Here is a 22,132-nt window from a genome sequence, read left to right as displayed (position 1 = left end):
ACTGCCAACTCTCAGGGAATTTACAGTAGGGAGACTAGACAGGAAAGTGTCTTCACATGCCTCTCCAAATGTTCTGTGTGTTCCTAACCCAGCCCAACTGCTCTCTCTTCTCTTCAAAGTTCTATCATACTTAGAACCGCCCTCTTTTATGCTTGTTCTATCTCATGTGGGTCCTAAGTATCTTAACAAATAGATAATAAACTCTTTGAGAGACTTCAATATTCTCTCAAATGACTAACACATTAGGAGCTCAAAATACACTTTTCAATTGACATTGACTCACTTTTATAGGACTTCATAGATTTTTATAGGACACAGAACACGTATGTCCTCATTTTGATCCAAATTTTCAAATTTTACATATTTAAAATCCGAAGTCTAATGAAAGGAGAATTTATATTTCTATCAATTAGAATATGCGTTCATTTTCACCAAGAGCTCCTTGATTTCTTAGAGCTGCTATTATTGCCTGTTAATAGGTCAGCCGAGATTCCATGAGTATTTCAGAAGCATACATCACTTTGTATTTTTCAATGGGTATTTTTTATAGAGTCCAAAAAAATTCCTAAATAAAGTCTTTGCTCTGATAATCATTGCTGCGTAATATATCCAAGAACTTGTGTTGTAATGCAACATTCACTTTATCTTGCTCACTGTTTTTGTGGCTTAGAGATGCAGGAAGGGCTTAGTTGGGTTGTTCTCGCTTGGGAGTCTCTCATGCTGAGCTCAGATCTCAGCTGGGGGTGCAGCTTTTCGGAGTTCGGAAAGACCCTTAGACTCATTAGACTTTTAGTCCCACTCCTGGGGTAAGACTTCAGGCAAGTCACTTTATTTCTCTGGGGCTCATTTTCGGCACATGATGAAATAAAACCAATAAATCCCTTTGAGAATTCTTCCAGCTCAAAAGTTCTATGATTCTTTGAAATGCGAAAATAATATTTGGATATTAACAGATATAAATCACTGTGCACAATTAGGTTATTCTACAAGTAGAAAATGTTAATAAATAAAGGGAAAACATAGGATTGATGCAATGAAGTAAAATTTTTTGTTGTGAAATAGAAAACATCTTAAATCGATTTTGCCACTAGAGGTCACTAGTGTACCATCTCAAAGGCAAATACATGCAATCAAGCTGTTCCTTATTTAAGGCCCCAAATGGCATTCGTGGTGTCTTTAGGCTTATTCTATGTATCTCCTGGCAGTTGTCAGAGGGATATGTTGTGATGAGGTCACACTGGTTGTCACTATAGGTGATGTTTCATGTGTGTCTAATGTTCTGAAAGTGGGAAGAGCCCTGACTAGAACCACAAGGAAAAATACTTCTTTGGCTTCTCTGCCCTCTCACTGGGATAGGGTAACGAGCAGTGAGGTCATTTGACAGAAAGTCAAGAGAGCTCTCGGTGGACAGACATTGTGGAAATACAGTATCATCTTCTAATGCAGCACAGACATGTCTGCTTTTTATAAGACAGAAAATGTGGCAGAACATTCATTCATTCATTCACTCATTCAACCTGCATTTATGGACACCCACGTAGGCCCCAAGCTTGGTAATGGGGCTTCATTAATGACGAAGATTGACTGGTGCCCTCAAGGAATTTAAGGCATCAGGTATAGGAGGTTTTAGATACAATTTGTTCTTACAGACCACCATGCCAGGCAAATTTCCCTCAAGTGTTTTTATTTCATCTTCCCAACAGACCTTTAGGATAAGCACTCTATTTCCTGCTCCTGTAGATGGCCCCTTGCAGCACAAAAAGGGCCAGTGGCTTTTATGAGGTAATGCTAAGAGGAGACAGCACACTTTTACATTCAATCCAAAGCCATAGAGATCCTTGTAAGAAATGTTAAAATACTGAGTTGGGCTGTGGCCAGAGATGTTTGTTAGACAAAAATATTAAAACTTATTTCAACAGAAAACTCTTTGGAAGGGATGAACAATCTCTAAGTAAAACTAATGCCCTGACACTTAAAGATCCAGAGAGATCGCCTCTGAAGAAACTTCTGAAAGAAGAATGAACTCCAGATGGCTATATCGATTTTCTCCCAAAGTGAAAACTACATTATATTTTCTTATAATTTGCTGCCTGTACTACATAAAGAAACTCAAAACCCACAATTCTCTCATTAAGGATGAGGAACAAGGCATTCTGGGTGCTGTCCACAACTTGAGGACCTATTTCTGCTACAGTTTTAAGGGGACTTGAACTGACTTAAATGAGTTGTCATCAGACTGTAGACCAGACACAGAGGCCACTACTCATCCCTGAGTAGCCAGGCTTTCTCTTGTCTTCTGTCTTCCCTAGAAAAGAAGAAAGGGAGCCTGGACACACTCTCTGCTTCAAACTGAGGGCACTTTCATGTGCTTTTGCTGTGATGAGTATTACTATCCGGAAAGTTATTCATTTCAACCATTATTTTAAAACAAATTCCCAAGAGGTCTGTCCTTCCTTCCAACTGTTGCAAAGTGTGGTGAAACAGTGAAAAAGAAAGGGTAGGACTCCAAAACAGCTACAAAATATGAATTATTTTTATTCACACTGAGAGCCATTGACTCTCCTACTGAGGCTTCTTTCATGCAGACTCCTGTGCTTCTCTTCTACTTTGCCTACTAGGCCTCCCACCATCACTTTATGAGACGGACATCTTGTAGTATTTCCCAGAAATAACTGGGTTAGCTGGAGGAAGGAAAACAGGAATTCGTCACAGAACTAAGGATTAGTCGAGTTAAAGGTACAGGGGGAGAGGTCGTCTGTAATGAGCCCTGAGCATTAGGACATGTTCTTGGGGTAAGCCAAGAGCACAGGGTCTTTCTTCACCCAGACCATTCTTCAGGGTGTGTCTGCCAAGAGCAATTTTGAGAGTTGAGGTAATGCCTCTCCTTGCTTCCACTACCTGTAAAAGCAATAGATTCCCTGAGCACAGTGCTCCTCCCTATACCATAACCCACTGTGTGTGCCGGCCCTGAGCCGGACCCCCAGCCTCTCTACTGTGGGGCTTGGGGGACATGGAGAACAGAAGCAAACCTCATGCTGCCAGTGAGCTACATGTAAGAGGGTCCTTGGATTCAGAGCAGGCACCTCATGTCTCCTTCCAGCATTCCTGAGTGTGAAACAGACTAGCTTGTTAGCTTATAAGCAATGTAAAATCCCAGGGGTGCCTGGGTGGCGTGGTGGGTTCAGTGTCTTGCCTTAGGCCCAGATCATGATCCCAGAATCTTGGGATGGAGCCCTACATCACACTGGGCGCAGGGAGCCTGCTTCTCCCTCACCCTCTGCCTGCTGCTCCCCAGGCTTGTGTGCTATCTCTCTCCCTCCCTCTCTCTGTTAAATAAATAAATAAATTTAAAAAAAAAAAAAAAAAGAAGAAAGTAATATAAAGTCCCAGGGTCTGACAAAGGAGCTCTCCCAGGTTGGTTATTTTTAGTGCAAACAGTTCCTAGAGGAGTGGAAGGCTCTGATAACTAGGCCTGCGTCCTAGACGTCTGACAGCCCACCAGCTCTCGCATTGCAGACCATTGCTAGCAACTCACATGCGTTCTCATACAAAACACCAGTTCCACTATTACCCTGACTCCCGTGCCCTTCCAAGAATCAGTTTGTCGTATTAAAACCAAATCCCCTTATGCTCCCAGAGCCCAGTGATCAGTGCTGATTTTAAATGAGAGGGTTTTATAAAGACTAAGTGGAACACGCATGCAGCCAAAATGACTGATACTGGTAGATTTCTGTACAGAGAATCACAGAAACTCCAAGTCATAAAAGCTGGAATGGAGTGGCCCCAAAATAAATCACTCAAGAAAGCTTTCAGAACCCAACAGGCATGTTACCAAGGGCTCGATGGTCAGACACAACCAGACCATCACAGGCTGCCTAAATATGGGAACCATTGTTATCATTCACTGGCAGTGTTATTGCATAAATTCAGTGGTACTTTATGTAATATTAGAGAAGCAGGATGAACTTCATTACAGTCCCTAATTTGAGGAAACAGGAGTCTATAGTAAAGTGCATCATCCCCCACAGACTTATGGTCAATTTCAAATATTTGGATATTCTACAGTATCTAGCTCAAAATGAACACTGAAATAAGTTTTTCAACTAGTAACTATAGGAAGAATTGAATGGATGAATATAGGTTGAGCCAGAGCTGGAACTCAGGTTTCTTCTTCTTCAAACCAACGCTTGTTGGGATGCTGATACATCAGGCTCTCCAGGCCAGTCATTTACAACCAGCATCACACTATTTGCCACATTAAATTAACCATTTAATTAACATCTTTTTAAAAAATTATCTTTAAGTAGGTGCCACACCCAGCATGGAGCCCAACATGAGGCTTGAACACACGACCCTGAGATCAAGGTCTGAGCTGAGATCAAGAGTCAGAGGCTTAATGACTGAGCCACCCAGTTGCCCTATAATTTACTTTTAAATTTTTAATGAACTTGGCTTTGTTCTAGGCAATGATATCAGCAAGCTGAGGGTTAGTTGTATTGTTCATATTTTTCAATGACAATAGAATGTCACAAACAATTGTTAAAAGTTAATCTTGTATAGGGGCGCCTGGGTGGCTCAGGGGTTAAAGCCTCTGCCTTCGGCTCAGGTCATGGTCCCAGGGTCCTGGGATCGAGCCCTGCATCGGGCTCTCTGTTCAGCAGGGAGTCTGCTTCCTCCTCTCTCTCTGCCTGCCTCTCGGCCTGCTTGTGATCTCTGTCTGTCAAGTAAATGAATAGAATCTTTAAAAAAAAAAAAAAAAAAGTTAATCTTGTACAGCCAGAGAGATGAGCGCCAATCTTTGGGAAACTGACTAAACATTACTTTGTGTAGGGGGGCCTGGGTGGTTCAGTACGTTAAGCGTCTGACTTCAGCTTGGGTTCTGATCCCAGGGTGCTGGGATCTCAGAGCCCAGCATCAGGCCCCCTGCTTGGCGGAGTTTCCTTTTCCCTCTCCCTCTACTGCAGCTCTGCCTATTTGTGCTCTCTATCTCTCTGTCAAATAAATAAATAAAATCTTCAAAACAAACCAATAAGCAAAACCATTACTTTGTGTAAAGAAAAATAAGCATCAAGACTGTATAATCATTCCCAATTACTTTCACTTTTGCCATCAAGTTCAAAGCTTGATTCCATGAAGACCCTAAAGTCCTTCTGAATTCTCATTAAAGAAACTCTAAAAATACACTGGTAATTTCTTACTTTTTCTCTATTAAACCAGTGAATGAAAACAACTCTCCTCAAATTAGCCAATTATTGGTTATTATCAAGAAATTACAATCTTGAGAAAAGTATACAGCTTAATTTACCGAATAGCAGAGTATGGTATATATATTTTTAAGATTTTATTTATTTATTTGAAAAAGAGAAAGAGAGAGAGAGACTAGCAGATTCCGCTCTGAACACAGAGCCCGACTGTGGGTTCAGACCCACAACACCGAGATCATGACCTGAGTCGAAATCAAGAGTCAGATGATTAACCGACTGAGCCATCCAGGCACCCCAGTATGATATCCTATTAAGTCTAGTTTTGAAATCAATTTTCAACAAGTACAGTATATTCTTGACTCACCAAATTTAGGACAGCACTCGTTCTCCAATGAATTCAATAACCTTTCAAGGGAAAAAAATAAGTAAAAAGGAAAATATGAGTTCTTATTTAGGAATGAGATGAAACACATTTTGCAAACTAATGAGCATAAAGTACCAGGGAACACACCTGGTTACACTTGAAAGTTATCAAAATGCCTCCATTTAGCATATTTCACTTTAAAATATCCCCAGTATGTTTAGAACTCTCTAATTAAGACAAGTTAGGTTTCATGTTCATGATGAGACTATGTCAGTCTGGAACATCAAAATGATCTTGGAAGTTCTCTACTATTTATCATTTCTTCCTCACATGATACATTGCTTTGTAACAATAATTTTCAATTTGGAGTTCCCCATTCTCTATGAAGAGTATTTTAATTGTATGCCTTTACTTAGATGTTTTATAATATTAATATACACATACCTTAGATAACAAGTGTTCTTCTTACAAGCAAATATGTACAAATTCTGTGCAATTTCAGTGGTTTCTATTTGTATGTATATGTTTGCCTTACTTAGAAGAAAGGAACTTTTGTGGTTATTTTTAAACCATTTTTAATTGAAAAATACAATGCAAACATGGAGCACTGTATAAAAATAACTGTATAGCCTAATGAACGTTCACTTCATGACTGGTTTGCTAAAATTTCAACTTCCTTTTTATATCCACTTGGGAGTACTGTTCTTTGTCACATTTTTGTTATTTCAAGGATTTTCTATCTTCAAGGGCAGATCTTAATTATCAGCAACACTGTTTTTATCAAATTTGCAATTATCAGCAACACTTTTATCAAATTTGCAACATTTTGTGATTGATATATTGCTCTCTAACTTTATCTTTGGTACATTACATTTTTTGAGACAATTTGTCTAAAGACCTCCTTTAAAGTCTAATTATCTTACGTGATGTATGTTTGGTTCCAGAATTTTAAAAAAGATGAATACTCTAGTCATATTCTACTTGATGGCAATCACTTTCATGTGTCTCCTAAATGGTGTTAGCATCCAAAATAAATCACAGGTTTTTGGTCTGTTTTTAAAAATATGCATTGTAAGTGCCCTTTTATCTGTAGAGTTCTTTCCATTCCTTTTTTCCACCAGTGCAATTTCTTTTCTTTTTGTTGAAGAAAGGGGCTTTGTTTTTTGTTTTTGTCTTGTTGTTTTTTGTCCATAGCCACATTTTGCTAATTTTGTCCAGGTGGTAGATTTAATATATTTCTGTATTTCCTGTTAAACTGCTACTTAATGGGCTTGATCAGGTCAGGTTCCACTTTGTTTTCCTTTTTTTTTTTTTTGTAGGACTCTTTCATAGATGGTGGTACATTTTTCTTCTATCAGGAAATAAATGTTACCTAATGGGTTCTCTTTGTGATGTTCGTGCTCTAGATTAGTGTTTCTCAACAGTCTTTTTCATTATACTTCATCCTCAGAGCCTTTGAGACATTATTTTCCTCATCATACCCTTCTCTTATGAAACTGTCTTTTATGAAGATTGGAAAACCATTATTTCTTCAAGTGTTTTTCAGAACTATCTATACTCTCCTTCCTTTTCTTCCAGGACTCTGGTAACACAAAATGGCATCTCTTTTGTTGTCTTCTACTCCTGAGGTTGGTTCGTTGGTTTTTGCCAACTCTTCTCCCTGTAGTTAAGACTGAATAATTTCTACTGAGATTTCCTCAAGTTCACCAACTCTTTCCTCTTTCCTCTTCATCCTACTGCTGATATTTTGCAGTTTTATATTTCAGCTATTTTCTTTTTCAGTTATAAAGTTTCCATTTGGTTCTTATTTGCAGCTTCTATTACATTGCTTATACTCTCAATAACTTCTGTTTCAGGATTTTTAATGATTGCTCATTCAAGTAGTTTTTTTTTTTTAAAGATTTTATTTATTTATAACAGATAGACAGCAAGAGATAGTGAGAGAGTGAACATTTACTTCATTTGGAATTCAGTTTTACTTGCGGTGGAGGTCAGAATCTAATTTCATTTTTTATGTGAATAGCCATTCTAACTAAAATCACCATCAGTTGTTTTTTCCATAGCCAATTAACAAAGTTGTTATACCAGGGTGCCAGGGTGGTTCAGTTGGCTGAGTGTCTGACTCTTGATTTCAACTCAGGTCATGATCTCTGGGTCCTGGGATCAAGTGCCCCCACACTGGGTTTGGTACAGGATGTGGAGCCTGCTTGGGATTCTCTTTCTCACTCTCTGTCAGCCTCTCCTCTCTCTCTCTTTCTCTCAAAAACAAACAAAAGCCCACAGCACAACAAAGTAATTGTACCATTTACACTTTCAGCAGTCATGAATAGTTCCTTTCCACAACCTGCCCAACACTTACTTCTTATCAGACACATTTAGTGTATTCCAACTTCCAGGTAGAGTTACCCTCTAATTTTCTTTTTGTCTATTCTTGTGTCATTACCGCATTTTAAAAAGTTGCTTTAAAAATTATTTATTTATTTGACAGAGATCACAGGTAGGCAGAGCGGCAGGCAGAGAGAGAGGGGAAAAAAGTTGCTTTTAAAATAGAATTACTGGGGTGCCTGGGTGGCTCAGTGGGTTAAGCCTCTGCCTTCAGCTTGGGTCATGATCTCAGAGTCCTGGGATTGAGCTCTGCTTTGGACTCTCTGCTCAGCGGGGAACCTGCTTCTCCCTCTCTCTCTGCCTGCCTCTTTGCCTACTTGTGATTTCTCTCTCTGTCAACTAAATAAAAAAAATCTTTTAAAAAATAGAATTACCATATGATCCAGCAATTCCACTTCTGGATATACACTGAACAGAATTGAAGACAGGGTCTCAAAGAGATACTTGGACACATCACATTCACATTGTAGCATTCACAATAGCTAAAGGTTGGAAGCAAGCCAAGTGTCCATCACCAGATGAATGAATAAATAAAATGTGGTATATACATACAAGGGAATGTTATTCAGCCTTAAAAAGGGAGGAAATTCTGACATACTACAATATGGATGAGGCTTCAGGATGTCATGCTAAGTGAAATAAGTCAGTCACAAAAAGATAAATATTGTAAAAGATACCACCTACATGAGGTCCTAAAGCCATCATGTTTTGTAGAGACAAAAAGTATTGCAGTTGCCAGGTGCTGAGGGGAGAGTTAAATGGGGAATTGTTTTTTAATGGGTATAGAGTTTCAGGTTTGCGAGATGAAAAGTGTTATGGAGATTGGTTGCATGACAATGTGAATATACTCAACACTACTGAACTGTACACTTTAAGATAGTTAAGATGATAATTTTTTTGTGTTATGTATATTTTATTCTATTTAAAACTAAAAAAAAAAAGCCACTCTAACAACAACAAAAAAGTTGCTTTTAATAGTTCTTAGTCTTTGGTGTTCTGCAGTTTCATCAGGATGTGTCCACATATGGAATTCTTTTTTTTTTTTAAGATTTTATTTATTTATTCCACAGACAAAGGTCACAAGCAGACAGAGAGGCAGGCAGAGAGAGAGAGAGGGGGGGAAGCAGGCTCCCCACCAAGCAGAGAGCCCAATGCCGGGCTGGATCCCAGGACCCCAAGATCATGACCTGAGCCCAAGGCAGAGGCTTAACCCACTGAGTCACCCAGGCGCCACCACATATGGAATTCTTTATTTTACACCTGCTCAAGAGTAAGTGCTTCTTGAATCTGAGCATTCAAATATTCCACAATCCTGAACAATTCTTAGTTATTATTCTTTGATACGGCTCACAACCATTCTCTCTAGTTTCTCTTTCTGACATTCCTACTGGATAGACTCTGGACCTTTCTTATTTTCCATTTATTTAGGTCCTGTGTTGCATTCTAGTAATTTTCTCAAATTATGTATCATAGTTCCAGCCAAATGTATAGTTCTTAATACTTAACTGAAATATTTTTTACATATTCCTTAAAAGGGTTAAGGTAGTAGGTCAGCAAACTGAACCAGAAGTGAAAAAAGTCAAGAAACAGGCAGACACAGGCTCTCCTCTACAACTCAGGAGAATGTGCCAAAGCCAAAACAATATAGTATTACTACCTCGTACTCTACAAATACTAAACCCAAGCCGCTTTGTGTCAAGTGCTAGATATCAATGAACGCTATCAAGCCAGAATGCATTACATCCCAAAGCCTGGCCGCAGCATTTCATTGCATGTATGACCTCGAGCAAGGCATTTACTCTTAAGCTTCATTTGTTTTCTGTGGGTTGCTGTGAGAATCAAAATGAGATAAGGTGAGCAAACGCTGTATATACCAAAGTACTGTTAAGGTATTTTCTCAATGCTAAAATATCCTTAAATGGTCAAGTGCACTACGGATTTAATAATCGTTTGTAAAGGATGAGGAGAGGAACAATCCACTAGGGGTGTACTCAGGAACTTTCCGATTTGGGAAGTGAGAAAAGTTGGAAAAGTCTCCTTTTAGAATTGAGGTAACCTCGGTATTGCACTTGCTTTACCTATTATGTCCACAAATGCCCTTTTCTTAAACTTGAATGATTTACCTCTCCCCCAGCATTTGGTTTTACCAACCTCCTTCCTGACAGCTGTCAGAATTTTCCATACTGGCTTTCTGACCGCAATTTCTCCGGCTCCTGCTGAGACTGAAGAGCGGCTTTCTTCGGACTGGCTTTCTCACGCTTAACTTCGCTCCTGTACTGTCATTGGCTGTTGCTTTTACCGGACCCGCCCACAACAGCCTCAATCCTGATTGGATGCCAACGTCCTTTTGTTATGGAGAAAGGTGGATCATGGGGCTTTGACAAAGGACGATTGGGGCGTCGTACAGCTAATGCGCAGGCGTGTCTTCTTGAGTGGGGATTGGTGGGCCACGGCGCGGGACGGGGAGGGACAGGGCGGGACTCCCGACACGGCGCACGCTCTTTGGGCGCAGAGGGCGGAGCTGCCGGTACCGGTTGGTCCAAGTGTTGGGGCCTGAGGCGTCTTCCCGCTCCCTGCCACTCCTGGCTCCTTCAACGGCAGGTGAGGGCAGTCAAGGGCCGCGGAGGGCCTGGCCCCGGGCGACTGGAGTTGCGACTCCGGTACAGCGCCTGGGGAGTGGGGTGGGGTGGGGTGGGGTGGGGTGGGGGGCGGGAGGGCTGGACGCGGCCCGGCGCACCAGGCGCCCAAGAAGAGCGGCTTCGGGCCTGGGCATTTGGTGGGCGCTTCAGGCCTGACTCCCTGCAGAACCCCTGCGTAACCTTCTCATCTTATTATTGGGTTCCTTTGGGGAGGGGCTGTTCACGTCCGTTAGGCGGACCCCCCGCCGCCTTCTCGCGCCTCTTCTGAGTCGAAGGCCGCTGTCCAGACTCCCACCCTGAACTGGGACTGCAGAGGGATGCTTGGGCAGGATGGGCCTGGCACGCCGGGACTAGTCCGTGGCTGCTCTACGGAGAGCCCGGGAGGTGGGAGGAGAGGACGCCGAGGCGGGGAGGGTGGCGAGCGAGCGGTAAAATAAGGGCTGGCGACAGCTTTCCTGGCGCCGAAAGGAGCTCCCGGCTAGTTTCTACTTGGGCTTCCCTCAAGGATCCTGCCGAGCAAGTTTTGGAGAGTTAGGATTGAAAAGGAGAAAGAGGATGCCTTTGGAAAGGCAGGACTTTTGTTATACAATGTATCCAATCCACTGCTATGACGTAACAATGTTAAGGACCTGCTGTGCTGTGTCCCTGGCGCTGTCTGTACCTGATGATCCAAAGCTATGCTTGTGTATTCTGTGGCTGTACTCGTCGATTAAATTCACTATAGCTAGCCATTCTCTGGGGATCCACCTTCCGTCCCTGTCCTCCTTTAGCCAGTCAATTCCTTAATCTTGTGGGATCTGAAACTGGATTTATCTAGCCAGAACAATGCAAAACTTGAACAGGCCTGAACAGACAGACCAAATTGAAAGTGGATGCGCTGTGAATGGAATAAAATTTATCTTTAGTTGTTTAGTAAAATGTCAAAGGAATTTAACGTCAAAGACTGCAAAAATATTTGGCAAACATAGATTAGGGCTGTATTTTCATTATACAATGGAAAAAACAGGGACTTCATAGTTAGACCTGCTTTCAGCATCTTGGTACAAATGTTGGCTGTGAAGTCTAAGGCAGATATGCAGCCTTTCTGAGGTACAGTACCCACGAATATAAATTACAATGCCCTTCTGTTGATTTGATGAACTAATAATATATGTAAAGCATTTAGTATGTTAATCAACAATGACATTATTTTAGTAGTCTTATTCACTAATAAGTGGATGACATGAAAATCAGTTTTAGATGCAAACAAGTTGGGTGGGTATCAGGAAAAAGTCTCAAAATCTTAGGTCTCAGAGGTGAGCATACCTGTGGTGGTGTGATGGAAAACAACTAGCCTAGTAGTCTTGGCTCTGTCAGTGACTACTTTTGTGATTTTGGGTAAGCCATTATTTGGTCTCTGTTTGTAAAATGAAGTGGCTAGACCAGATGATTTTACCAAAACTTCTTTTTGTGGCCTGAATTAGAGCCAAAAGGTAGAGGAGATAATAGCTAACATTATGAGGTACCATTGAAAGTACCATACATTTCAACTCATTCTTAAAACAAAAATGTGAGGTACATACTTTTATCATTTTATAGATAAGGAAACTGAGGCTGAGATATTAACCTTGCTCAAGATTTCAGAGCTTATAAATAGCAGAGCTAGGATTTAAATCCAGGTAATATAAATTTATGTCCTTTATCACTGTGCTAAACTGCTTAACAGTGGTACAATTCAGGATACTATAAGAGAAGGTAGAGTTCTCCTTTGGTAAAACAGTAGTCTTTGATCACAGAAGTGTGGGCATGGAAAATGGTCCATCGTAATGTTTGTCACACTTCCTGACTCTTGTTCTCTCCGTACTTTTTGCTTCCTGGACTTATACTATCAAAATAATTCTAGATTCTCTTCTCCCCACCAAGGCCAGATGAAGATAGGCACCAGAACGTACTGTAATTTGAGAAAAGCTTTTAAGATCCAACCTAGGCTTAGGTCAGAGTTGACAGATCCTCAAGAACCATATCCATTTTGGAGTGAAGGCAGCTTTAGAATAAACAGATCAGCCTTAGCACCCCACACTCATTTCAGTGTCCTCATGCTAGAGATACTTGGTGGTCTGGATTTTCTTTTTCTTTTTTTTTTATTAAGTAGGCTCCATTCCCAACATGGAGCCCAGTACCAGGCTTGAAGTCAGGACCCTGAGATAAAGACCTGCGCTGAGATCAAGAGTAGTACGCTTAACCACCTGAGCCACCCTGATGCCCCGAAAATGAACTCTTAAAAATACATTTCACATGAAATTGAATTGATGTGATAGACTGAGAAAGTATAGACTGAGAAAAAGATTTTATAGTTGAAAAACTCAGTCTGGTATTAAGTGCATATTATGACAAAGTACCTGTGCTAATGTAGACATTGTGAGGTTTTAGGATTGACTGTATTTTGGAAGAAAATAAAACCTGTGCCTAAAATACTTTGATAAAAGAGCTCAATGAACCTTCTGACCTTATAAAATAAATCAGTCTGTTACTCTAAATTTACTGGAAGACCTTGAATATATGCAAGAATAGCATTTTGAGGCCAGCCTGTTTAATCCTGTCAGAATAAGAAAATTACTGTTTGTCCTTGTTGTTGCTGTGCAGAGGCAGCCAGCAGTGCTCTTGTCTGCTTCATTGAAGAGTCATGAATACCCTTTTGCCCAGGGCTGTCTTAGAGTAGGACAGATTTTGTGCTGTACAGTCATGGAGGCTATCTTACATAGACTGAGATGTGTATAGTGTTCTCTTGGGTTGTGTTACATATCTCCTAGCACTGTCTTATGCCCACCAGGCTTTTGTGCTCTTGCCTCCACCCCAGTTTTCTGTGTGTGTTTCTGAGCTTCATTTTTCCTCTAATAAGCCCCCTCCATTCCATTTTTCTGCCTTTTGTTCTTTCATTTTTTTCAGATGAAGTCAAACTGTTGATAAGCTATACATAGATTTTCCATTGTTTGGGTTACATGTGGCCAAAATTTCAGAAACTGGCCTCATTATTACACTGGTCAATTTGGAGCACTTTATCTTTGTAGAAGACTTTTTGGTTTTATTTTAGTATTAGACTGAAACATAGACCAAAGAAGTACTCCACATCCCTATATTAAACTTGATTTCAAAGTCATGCATTGATTGTATGATTATCTGTTGCTTTGCTTTTGTATCTTATAACTCTTCTCAGCTGTCATGAAAATTTTGTTTGAGCTGTATTCTTAAAACCATTAAATGTCAGAATTTTGAAGTATCTTTTGTGTATTATTTAACAGCAGAAATAGCCAAGCTGCAGGCTGTTGTTGCTAAGTACTCCCAAGATCACTTTTGCTTTTGGCTGTTGCATCAGAAAAGTTTATATGTATCTTACATATTATGTACATTATATTACGTATGTATAATGCAGATGTACATATTATATCACATATATATGTGTGAACTTTCTCCGAAGTACAAAGAACTTGAGGATTAAAAACATGTGAAAACAATTTGAGGGAGAGCAGCTCTAATGCTAGATAAGTAGAAAGATGCTAGAGGACTCAGTAGATTTTATTAAGCATTAGGTCAATTTTATACCATTTGTAGCTAGTGAAGTCTTTAATAATGCCATGTAAGGGATGTTAAATGTCTTTCTTCTTTAGACCAACAGGTGATCTCTTATTTCAGAGGTAGTTTATACATATGTACACTGAGCATTTTATCTCCATGTTCATGCCAGTATCTGAATTGTCACACAATTTAACAGCTGAAACTGTGAGGGAATACTCAGTACACTAATAACTCTTAAGATTCTGGTTCTAGAATATAGACATCCTGTTCAGTAGGATCTGGGTTCTACTATTTAGCATACAGAGACATAAGAGTGCCTTGGTATAGTAGGTGCTCTATAAATAATTTGTTGAAAAAGTAGTAATATTGGCAGGTCTTTACCTGTCTACTCACTGCTTCAGTGAGTAGATTAGATTGTTTACAAATCTGTTTCCAGCAATAATCTGGTTATTTAAAAATCTTGAGCACACTGAATATGAAATGAATGTTAGCTATAGAACAGAACACGTTTCACAGGAATTTTATGCTTTAATATTTTGGAAACTTTAAAAAATTTTTTTTATTTAAGCATGCCTGTGGGTGGGGCACAGAGTTAGAAAGAATCTTAAGCAGACTTTGAGCTAATTGTGAAGCCCAACACGGGGCTCAGTCTCAGGACCCTGAGATCATGACCTGAGCCGAAATCAAGAGTTAGATGCTTAACCGACTGAGCCACCCAGGTGCCCCAATATTTTAGATCCTTTTATAGAAACAGTAAAATATTAATATTTATTTACTTATACACATCCTATTTAATCTGTTTTAACCATAACCAGAAGGTAACAAGTTGATATTTTTTCATTTTTCCCATTTTAGTGTTTCAGGTAACTAGTATTTTTCTCTTGAACTTATCAATAAAAAATATTAAACAGTATGTATAAGGTAATACTTTAAAAGGAAAAATATTTTTAAGAGATTTGTCTTCATCCCTATCATCATCCTTAACATAAGAGCTTTTTTCATTTTGCTGTTCTCTTTATTTGTATTTATGTATATTTTACATAATTTACATCAGTGAACACACAATTTCGTAAACATTCTTCCATGTTATAGTCATCATGATTATTTTTAGTAGCCACTCAATTAGAAACTACAGTAATTAACCAGACACTGAATGGACAGTTCATATTGTTTCCAGTTTCGTGGGTTGTAAATAAGGTTGAAGTGAAAATTTTATGCATATAATTTTTTCCTTCTTTGTAATTTTCCTTAGGCTAAATTTCCAAGAGCAAAATTCCTGAATGAAAAATATTTAAGTGTTTTCATGAGCATGATTTATTACCATATCACTTTCCAAGAAGATAACATATTTAAAATTTCTAATATTTTATATTTGTTCTTCCATAACTTTGATCATTTTCTCCTTTAAAATTTTTTTTAAATGTATAGTGGTATTTTATTGCTATATGTGTCTGTTTCTAACTTTCTCTTATTGCAGACCATTCATCAAGGATTTTGTACCCAAGGCCAAAAAACTTGTTACCCAAGATGATGAATGCTGACATGGATGGTATGTGCTTATTTCCCCTTTTTGTGAGTTCCTGGTTTTGTGAATGCTTTTGGCTTAAGCAATGGAAAGAACAGAGAAGCAATATTTAGAATGCTTGGATTTGGGCACCTGGGTGGCTCAGTGGGTTAAGCCGCTGCCTTCAGCTCAGGTCATGATCTCAGGGTCCTGGGATCGAGTCCCGCATCAGGCTCTCTGCTCAGCAGGGAGCCTGCTTCTCTCTCTCTCTCTCTCTCTCTCTCTCTCTCTGCCTGCCTCTCCCTCTACTTGTGATCTCTCTCTGTCAAATAAATAAATAAAATCTTTAAAAAAAAAAAAAGAATGCTTGGATTTGGCTAATTATTTATAACCTCTGTAGTTCTAGAAAGGATTGATAATGACAAAATCCTTTATCTTCACCTTGGTGTCCTTATCTGCCTTGTGGGCATCTAATTTCTTCCTTTCCAGGCCTCTTAAGTCAAGTAAGACAATGGATATAAAACATTTTGCATATCTTTAAGTGCTGTGCTACACAAATAGTACCTAATGTTAATTACTAGTAAATCTGAACCTTTGTATTACAGCAGTGGATGCTGAAAATCAGGTGGAACTGGAGGAGAAAACACGACTTATTAATCAAGTGTTGGAACTTCAACACACACTTGAAGGTTTGCTTCCATTTTGTAGTTTTCTTGAACAATATCCAGTTAGTTGAAATTGTAAGCATTTGTTCTGCTAAATTTCCTTATCATGCTCCCAGTTTTTAAAGTATAAGCTTCAAAGTCGATTTCAATAGTTTCTGTTCCCTCCTCCCTGCAGCTTTGGCTGTTGATTTTAAAGAACAAATGCGCTTCAATAAGAAAGTCAAATAGTGTTCCTGTGCATCCCTCCGGGGTTAATGTAATGCTGTTTATTACATGAGAGCTCCTTAAACCCCCGCACAGAGATATTACTAAGTCCACTTTAATAAGGCATATACTTTGCAAAAACTTTGAAGTTTTTACGTTAAAAGTGTTTTAGTTTCAGAGATTAAAAGTGAATTGATCTGAGTTTTTTCATTTTCTAAATGTCTTGCATGAAATTAATACTACCACTGAAATATCTTGGTTTTTGATGAAATTAAGAGGTTGTGCTATGTGTTTTTTGGTTTTGGGTTTTTTTTGTTTTTTGTTTTTTGTTTTTTAACAGCAGGGTGAGCAGATCATGTCATTGCACTGGCTTCCCATTTCACAGTTAATAAAAGCCAGGTTACCCTCTGGAAATCTTTTTACCTCCTTATACCTTTCAGAATCAGTCATGTCACACTCTGCCTCATTCAGTCTACCTTAGACACTGACTTTCTTGCCATTCTTTCAGCAAGCTTCTACTGAGGGTCTTAGTGGTTGCTCTTCTGTTTGTTCTCTGCTTAGGTTGTTTGCATTCTATATGGCTCATTCCCTCATTTCTTTAAAGTCTCTGGTCAATTCCCTGTATCAGAATATCGCTGACCATACTATATTTAAAAGACAACTTCCCTTTTGGTTCCTGCAACTCATACCCTTCTTTTTTCTCTTGACCCCTACTTGGGGCCCTGCAAGTGCATATGTGTCCACATGTACATTAGAATATAAGCTCTGTGAGGGCAAGGACTTTTGTTAGTGTTGTCTCTAGAATAGTGCCTGGCTCTTAAAGGGCCCCAATACTTAGTTGTTAAATGAATGAATGAAGATAATGTTTTATTTGATCATTAAGGACTTTTGAATTTCTTGCTAATGTAAAAATACAAAATGCTCAATTTCTTGGAAACTGACCTATATCCAATGTATAAATCGAGTTGTATTTGCCTGCCATGTTTTCTTAAACATTTCTAACAAAGATTTCTTTTTTTTAATGTTGATAAGACGTGAACCAAAATTCACATTTTAAAAACCAAGTTTGTATCTTATGGAAATAACAACTTCAAGAAATAACTACTCCACATAGATGCCATTTACCAACATTTAGTTTGATGTGAAATCTCTTTTTTTAAGAATTTTGGCTATTAACTTGCATTCAGTTTACTTTGTTTACCTTAATTTCTAAAGTTACCTGAATTTAAAAGCAGAAAATTTAAAGATCGTGTTACCTCTTTTAAGAATGAATCCTAAGTCTTGTATAATATGGAGTCATTGGCATCGTTTTATTGATACGGACTTTTTTTTTTTTTTTTTTAAATATAGACCTCTCTGCAAGAGTAGATGCAGTTAAGGAAGAAAATCTGAAGCTAAAATCAGAAAATCAAGTTCTTGGACAATATATAGAAAACCTCATGTCAGCTTCTAGTGTTTTTCAAACAACTGACACAAAAAGCAAAAGAAAGTAAGGGATTTACATCCCTTCTGTTTTATTGAATTGCTGCTGATCTTTTTTTCTTTAAAACCTGGATAGATTTTAAAAGTTATAGTACTTTTGTTTGTGGCTTAATTGAATATTTATGAAGATAATGTCAGATCTAGGCAAAATTAAGAGCATAACAGAAGACTTCATGAGTTTGCGTATAATAGTTAGTCTATGAATAAAACGTGCAAATGTATTGTAGAGACTTTATAATTAGAAATGCATATATTTATGAAACTTGAAAATGAATGTTTTATCAAATTTGATTTATAGGTTTAGCACTGTCTTTTATCTATAATAATAGATAAAGACATAGGCATAGTAAGAAATACAAGAAAATAACCACCATGTTGTGAAAAGTGACCAAAATCATGTACTGAACGCACAGCTTTATGTACCCTGTCCACCATGTTGTGCCTCTTCTCCATTTGCTTCTTCCTTCCCATTTCCTTTCCCTTAAGGAGAAAATTGGTTTTACATTTGTAAAAGTAATTTTAATAGTTAATCATCTGTGAGAGTAACCTGAGCTTGAATTGTTGAAACTTAAACTAAAATGAGATACTTTCTCAGTTAGGGCTTGTCATAGTAATAAGATAGGATTGTTGGTTTCTCTTTAATCAGTTGAAAACAGAGGCTATAAGTATGAGGACTTTTCTTTGCAACTGAATTGTCAAATTGGGAAGGTTTGGTTGTTAAAACCTTCCTTTTGCACAAAACAACCCACTTAATATCTGAAAAGATGAGCTCTGGTTATATGTTTGGAATAGAAAATTTTGAGAAAAATATAAATAGGATTGAAAAGATAATTAGCAAACTGTAGTAAACGACTCCAAAATGTTTTTACTCCAGATTTGTGTGATCCCTGACACAGACTAGATCTGAGAGAGTAGATTAAATGTGACTAACCTTATGTCAACCACATCTGAAAGAGAATAGTTACTAAGAGTTGAGTCTTAATGTTTCTTTGTAGCACCCAGCAGATCAACTTTTGCAGAATCCCTTCAGAGTGTATTAGAATCAGAATCATGAATAAAATGAGGGAGTTTTACATGATGATACTAGATGATATTTTCTCAGTATTTTAATCTCACTACTTCTCCCAGAATTTTCTGTAAACCCAACTAATTGGTTTGCAGAATTTTAGTCACTCTGTGACAGTTTCTAAAAATTTAGTTTGTAGATTCCATCTGGTAAGAAAATTAGTATCAGAAGTAATGTTAAAATGTTAAATAGGAAGAGATCCACTAATACTGTTTTGGTTGTTAGATTTGGGCTACTTTTAATCCTGGAATAATCTTATGTTTGTATTGGTGTATGAGTCAATGAATGACTTTAGCTGTATAAATATAATAGTTACACTGCAAATATTTTGCATCCCTTTTGTGACCTAATCTACGAACACTTAAAATTGTGTTGCAATTTTGCTTTGCTGTTTAATAAAAAGCTGTTTCAGAGATTGTGTGTGTGTTAATATAGTAACTGTGGTGTGTATAATGGTGTAGTGGTATATGCAGGCTTGGTCAAAGCCACAGGGTAAGTAGCATATCTTATTTAAGTACTAGTTACTGTACGTGTAGGGGAATATTTTTATTAAAACAAATGTTACAGGGTATTCTACATTAATTTTTTAAAATAAAAGCAAAGAATTCAGAGAGCGATCCAAGATTGCCAGGGGAAACATGGTTGTAACATTTAGGTTAGGCTAAGCTCCTATAACAAGAGATACACTAATAAAATATAGAAGTTTCTGTTTCCCAGCTAAGGGTCTTGAGGTTAAGCATTTCAAGCTGTAAGGCTTTGTTTCACATAATGATTCAGGAACTTGAGGGTAGCTCTGCCATTTTCGACCATGGCTTCCAATTCACTCTAATCACTATTCTAATTTATAGAGAAAGTGCATGAGACACATATGTAAGGTTTTAAGAGGCCTTCCCGGAAATGGCATTTCTTACATTCCAGTGGTGTGGAGACTTAATTACATCTAGATTGCAGGCGCTGAGAAATGTAGTCTTTGGCTGGAAGCCATATTCCAGCTTCAACTCTCTTACCATAAAAGCACATGGAGGATCTGGGTACCAACTAGCAGCCACTGCATTCTTCTCTTGCTGTGAAGTCTCTGTACACAACCTTCCCATGTACAGAACATACTCAACCCCTCCTACTGATGAAACTCAAGAATTCAGGATCTCCATTAAGGTTCATCAGTTGTGGATGTGGCTTCTAATAGTCTGACATCTAAACTGATGGGCAAATTATTTGCTCTTACCCTCACCTCTGCCCATTTAGAACAGTGTGGTAAGGATAGGAAACCCAAATAAAAACCCTAAACTTGGAAAATGGAATAAAGGGAAACATATTGATTCAAAGCATCTGTGGGGATATTTCTGGGAAACCCTGAGAAGAGTGTCCTTGATGATAAAGAAGTTCCTTGGGACAGCTGGGTGGTTCAGTTGGTTAAAAGCAAGAGTCTGTACTTTTGGCTCAGACTCGTGATCCCAGAGTCCTGGGATGGAGTCCTGCATTGGCCTCCTTGCTCAGCAGGGAGCCTACTTTCCCCTCTGCCTGATGCTCCCCTGCTTGTGCTGTCTCTGACAAAACAAAACAAAAAACAAAACAAAACCCCCCAAAACAACCTTGATCAGACCCTGATTCTGTTCTCTGGCAGGGGACTCACTTTACTCACTTTTTCATTACCCTCAGTGGCTTCCACTCTGGAAAGTTCTTGTCTGAAATGGAGGCTGGGAACGTGCCCTCTGTGAGAATTGTGAAAATAGTGCACTTGCTGCTGGCACGAGTTTGGTGCTCATTGTTTTAAGGCCAAGCTCACGTTTTTTTGGCAGTAAAATTACCTCAAAATTTCTGTTTCTAGTTCCACCTGTTAGGAATCACAGGCAAGCACTTTTCTAGACCAAATTCTCAAAGTATGCTTTCTTCATCACAGGACCCTGCCTCTTTAGTGGAAGCTACCTTGTGACCAACTGAAGACTGCACTGGGAATGCTAACACCCAGGTCCTTAAGGCAGGGATGGAGCCCTTTGTTTGGTTTACCAAGTGACAGAGAGGTCTTGCTGGGTTTCCCCCTCAGCCTCCCACACCTCAAAAAGAAACAGCCTTAGACCTTTTTTGGTACGGAAGGGTACAGAAACACTTGGGATTCTCTAATCCTCTGAGGTTCCTAATATCTGATGCTTCTCTATTCCATCTCCACTTGGGAGACTGGCCAGTTCTTTCTTGTGATGCCTTGCTAAAAACATCAAGGACCAGGCAATTCATTTCACATCCTGACTTTTCCACCTGTTACCCATGGAGCTGTCAACTCAATAGGTGACAAAATGTTACCTGAAATCCAAGTCCCACCTGCTTGTCATGTGAATGGTAAGCCAATGCTATATGTTTTGCTTTCCTTAATGACAGTATCTCACTTCAGATTATCAATTTCTATATTGGAAATATAGATGGTCAACAGTATGCACAGGGACTGTGTCTAACTTCTGAGACAGAATCTCTCTGAGACCAAACTTTAACCAGGCTCTTCTGAGACTTTTTTTCGACTGGACCTCATCATACGCCCTGTCTCCGGCCTGACTATGCCAGTTTTCCAAAGAATCCTGTTAAGTCAGTTTAGAGAGAATTTCCCCACCCTCAGCATCTGATCACTGTGGTTTTCGGGGTTAAATCAGTTTAGCAAGCATTCCTCTAACTTTGATGTCTCCTTATTAATTTTCCCTCTCCCCAGATTTTGCTCACTGACTTTAAATCCCAGCTGTCTTTGCTGAATTTGGGGTTGAGCAAATCTCTCCTTTACTGTGATAGTCTTTGGCACCAATTGTAGTAGCTAGAATAAAGTCTTCCTGTTTTAACAAGTATCAGAACAATTTTTTAACACTTCTAGCTCTCAATGCTGGTGGAAAGACGATTGACAGCAAAAATCAGCACATCTCTTTCCTCAACCACCTCTCCCATTGAAGGACTTCCCTCAATACTGATAATAGCATTCCATCCAGAATTTGTCCTCTTTATATTCCCTTTGGACTTTATTTATAGTAAATTAACCAGAGATCACAATCCCTTATCTGGAATTCTGGGGACCAGATATTTTAGAGTTTGC

At 38.8% G+C, this 22,132-nt stretch overlaps 1 protein-coding gene and 1 long non-coding RNA gene across 2 annotated transcripts in view; one reads left to right on the top strand and one right to left on the bottom strand.

The window, feature by feature from the left end:
- The window catches only part of SCOC (short coiled-coil protein), a 36,800-nt gene extending 17,320 nt beyond the window's left edge, over positions 1–19,480 (top strand). Inside the window, exons 2-4 of the mRNA XM_044268049.1 lie at positions 15,622–15,693; positions 16,254–16,337; positions 17,868–19,480. Coding sequence (XP_044123984.1) covers positions 15,622–15,693; positions 16,254–16,337; positions 17,868–18,010 — 299 coding nt within the window. The 3' untranslated portion in view covers positions 18,011–19,480. The remainder of the gene's footprint in view (positions 1–15,621; positions 15,694–16,253; positions 16,338–17,867) is intronic.
- Positions 2,516–5,610, bottom strand: LOC122919170. Its single transcript, XR_006386756.1, has 2 exons — positions 5,569–5,610; positions 2,516–2,681 (listed from the first exon to the last, which is right to left on the bottom strand). It is a non-coding gene; the product is annotated as an uncharacterized LOC122919170 (long non-coding RNA).
- Positions 19,481–22,132: the final 2,652 nt, after the last annotated feature.

Source organism: Neovison vison, chromosome 11 (genome assembly GCF_020171115.1).
Source record: "Neovison vison isolate M4711 chromosome 11, ASM_NN_V1, whole genome shotgun sequence".
In the NCBI taxonomy this organism is placed as follows: Eukaryota; Metazoa; Chordata; class Mammalia; order Carnivora; family Mustelidae; genus Neogale; species Neogale vison.
Note: the sequence above shows the minus strand (reverse complement) of the source record. Positions and strands in the feature narration are given on the sequence as shown.